Raw genomic sequence first — 3,808 nt, 5'->3', positions numbered from 1 at the left:
ATGACTTGTATTTTCACACATACATGGCCAATTCAGGTGATTCAGATGATGCTGCTCATCTCACTTTCACATTGTTAGTACAGGCTGTGGACACTAATCAGGCTGCCACTAAAAACTTTAGTGTTTTGTCTTCTCAGCCAACAAAAGGTGAACATCTTTGAGTTTTAGTTATTTTCACCTTCAGTTGATTACAAATGTTGAAAGGTAAACCTGAGATTCAATAAGGGACTCTCAAGGACATCATCCATAGACAACAATACAGAAATGTTGAATTTACAACAAAAAAATATACTCGTCTAAAATAATTTGTCTTTGTAAATGGACTGCATTTATTTAGTATTTTGATCCAAAAACCCATTCACAGCACAGATGGCAGTTTGGGGTACTAAAGACACTTCAACATGGGCTTAAAAAACAAACTTCATTACAATTTCAAAAGGACTGGAGTCAGCAATATAAAACAAACGTATGGTTAGTACACTGAATTTAATTAATTAAGTGTATTTAATATTCTTATCACCTCCTGAGTGACAGTTGCATGTCTATGTTGATACTATTCAAAAAGATGTTTCAGGAGAACTGGATGCAGCATTGGAGACAGCGCCATGTTCATTCTAATCAACACTGCTAAGAGTATAATCAAATAATCAAATCAAATGACTCGGATCATCATTAAAGGATTCAAAGATCATTTATTGTCATTAACACTCATTTGTAATACATGAAAAACAAACAAAACAAAAACAGTAGTGCATTCCTGAGGTGCATTTTCTTGAAATTTGCATAAAAATGGAATGTAAACAGCAGCAAGAACAACAACAATTGTCTGGGCAGATAACAGGCTGACATCTGAACATTGAAAATTGATTGTTACTACTATTTGAATGACCCGATGGATGGTAAGAAAGTGAGAAGATCATTACTTCGCTACTGCTGCTGTCACTTTGGAGTTTTGATGTGCGATTATAAACTGAATGCTGTCGAGTTCTCTCAGAATCCCTTTGTCAATCTCTCACCAACAAAGTTCTCTCTTCTGTGGACCGTCATGTGTTGTGTCAGATTTCCTTTTTGTGTAAATCTTTCGCCACAAACAGAACAACTAATTGGTTTGTCCCTTGTGTGGACCGTCATGTGTTGTGTCAGATTTCCTTTCTGAGAGAATCTTTTACCACAAAGAGAACAACTAAAGGGTTTCTCTCCAGTATGACATCTCATGTGTGTCTGAAGATGGTGCTTCTGGCCAAATCTTTTACCACATTTTGAGCAGCTAAACAATTTATTGCCAGTATAATGTCCCACATCACTTACAGGAACTATATTTTTCACAACACTTAAATCTGTCTGAGGTTTCCTGATCTCCTTCCGATCATCATCACGGTCTTTAGTCACAGCACCAGAACACCGTGAAGTCTTTTTAGCAGGTCCAGAGAGACATTTAAAAGCAGGCACTGACACCCTGTCTGGTTCTGATCCTCCACCGTCCTCTCCATCAGCGTCTGTTTCCATGTGTTCAGCTGAGCTGCTGGCTGGAGGCTCTGCTTCTCTGTCTTCGTCAGTTTGTCTTTGATGAGGCGGTAAGGACTGAGGTTTCTCTTGGTCATCCTCACTCTTCACAGGGACAGGAGTGAACGGGAGCTCTGAGGTATCCTCCTGCAGTGCTGGTAGCTGGCTTTTAATCTCCTGACTGGTCCAGAAATCCTCCTGTTCCTCTTTAATGTGTGGGCGCACTGGGTCCTCCTGGTCCAGGCTGGGCCTCAAATCCTGCTGCTCTTCTTTAATCAGCAAATGAAGCTGGACATCTGCAGAAAATCAAGTTCAAGTTAACCCAAACTCCATATCAATGCATATCAATAAGCACCGTCATTGATATACTGCAGTTCTATACTTTATATTGATTGTAGTTATTACTCTGTCGTGTTGTATACCAGTTTCTTTTTAGCTAGTTCCTTAGTGACTTGATTTAACGGCGTCTCGCCCGTTGTATACGTTGTTGATGAGAACGATATTTTGCTTCCACATACATGCCAAGTGTGTACTTTGGTCGTGACAATAAAATTCATCTTGACCGTATATGGGGTGTAGAAATATTAGAAAAACTGACCATGAGGATGTCGTGATTGTCTGGAGTAACGTTGGTGGTTATGTCGTTGTGATGTCAAGTGTGTTACTTTTGAAGTGTTTGATACACTTTATGTCTTACTTAATGTGTGGCTATAATCAGATTTTGAGGTGCATCCACTTCCATGTTCATGCTATGCTTTGTGTGTTGCCATGCTGCATGACTTCCCCTCTGCTGTGAATGTTGGCTTGCTTGGTGCAGGAGTCTTTACTTCTGCTCTGATGGATGCTTGTTGCCTGCTAATTCGTGCAAGCACAGATGAACTAAACGTCTGTGCTTCTGTGCTTCTGTATGTTTAATTTGAATGTGTATAATAAGCCATCACCTGCCAGGAACTGCAGGAGAAAATCAGCGTATGGCTAAATCTGGTACACTTACATAACTGACTGAAGTGCTCATGTTAATGAATTAAAAAAAACAATTTTCATTTTCATTGCACTGTTAATATACACATCACTCTGCACAACAGGAAACAGTTGATGATAACTGAAGCGTGAGGAGACTCCAGGTAAAGAGTCCCGTCTGTGTGAGGTTCATCACTTCTTCACAGATAAGAAGGTAGACAGACGTGCAGACATGACAGTACATCTTCTGAATGTACCAATACCAACTTGTCTGAATGTGTGGAAAGCAACATTTAATCACATCCTCAGTCTGTGGTCATGATCGAGCTTTTCATCTTTATCTACAACAACAGTTTCCTCGCAATTGCCAAAGTGTAACGCACCTAAATATATAGGTGGTAAAGCATTAGAACATTAGTTGTATGGCAGCAGAGTACAAACGGTGAGAAGCATACGCTAGGGTTGGGATTAGAAGGGGGTCCTTGGATGAACCTCTGGTCTGTAAGGGGCCTCATGCCCCAAAGAGACAGAGACACCTGCACGAAAATGTACGCGCAGCCGCACAGCCTGCAAAGCTATATAAACAAAGCTTCATATAGCAAATAGTTGTTTACTGCTAACATCACAGTACTACTCTAGAACCCGTATGCTGGGTTAGCCTTTTGCTAGCTAACGTGTATCTTTCCGTCATGTTGTCATTGACTCAGAGCAGCACCACCGACACAGTGGACGTGTTCACACTAACCGGCTGTTAGCAGCTTCTCCTCACGTTTGGAAACCGAATCCAGCAGCTTGCGATGGCGGCACTCCATCTCCTCTTCATACTCGGTCATTGTGGACTCTAAGTGGCCGATTATCTCCTCCACAGCTGCACTAAGCCGCTGGCAGACGAACACTTTCACGCTCTGGAGTCTCGACATTTTCTACACGTGACTGTTCAAAGCAGAGAGAAGGAAACGCGAAATGATACTTTGTTACTTTGAGCTAAAGCGTGTACTCACGCTTCTGCTTCTACTTCTACTTCTTTTTCTTTTTCTTCTTCTTCTTCTGCTTCTGCTTCTTCTTCGCGTGTTTTGGCGGATCGCAATACCACTTCTTAGGGGCGCAGCGGCACCTACCGTAGCAGATCGTGTAGCATGGGATCTAGTTTACCTTTGCCCAAATCAACCTCTTGATCCATATGATTTCAAAAACAAAACAAAAACGATATTCGATCCATCCTTAATTAATAATAATGAATTACCCCTCTCTGAGTTTCCCACACCATACCTCCATTTGTTCCTATCCCTTCCAAATCTCATTCAAGCCTCTCTCACCCTTTAGGGGTAAACTTACTCTTTCTTCA

General features: G+C 41.2%; 1 protein-coding gene across 1 annotated transcript; it reads right to left on the bottom strand.

Annotated features, from left to right (window-relative positions):
• Nucleotides 1-713: 713 nt before the first annotated feature.
• LOC306706445 (uncharacterized protein) lies at nt 714-3,478 on the bottom strand. The gene is made up of 2 exons (XM_079173531.1): nt 3,209-3,478; nt 714-1,799 (listed from the first exon to the last, which is right to left on the bottom strand). The coding sequence occupies exons 1-2, from the start codon at nt 3,381-3,383 to the stop codon at nt 991-993; spliced, it is 984 nt and encodes a 327-aa protein (XP_079029657.1). The 5' UTR covers nt 3,384-3,478; the 3' UTR covers nt 714-990.
• Between the last annotated feature and the right edge of the window lie 330 nt (nt 3,479-3,808).

The sequence above is a fragment of the Pholis gunnellus genome, assembly GCF_910591455.1.
Source record: "Pholis gunnellus genome assembly, chromosome: 14".
Lineage (NCBI taxonomy): Eukaryota > Metazoa > Chordata > Actinopteri > Perciformes > Pholidae > Pholis > Pholis gunnellus.
The sequence above is the reverse complement of the archived record's forward strand: the minus strand, read 5'-3'. Positions and strand labels throughout refer to the sequence as shown.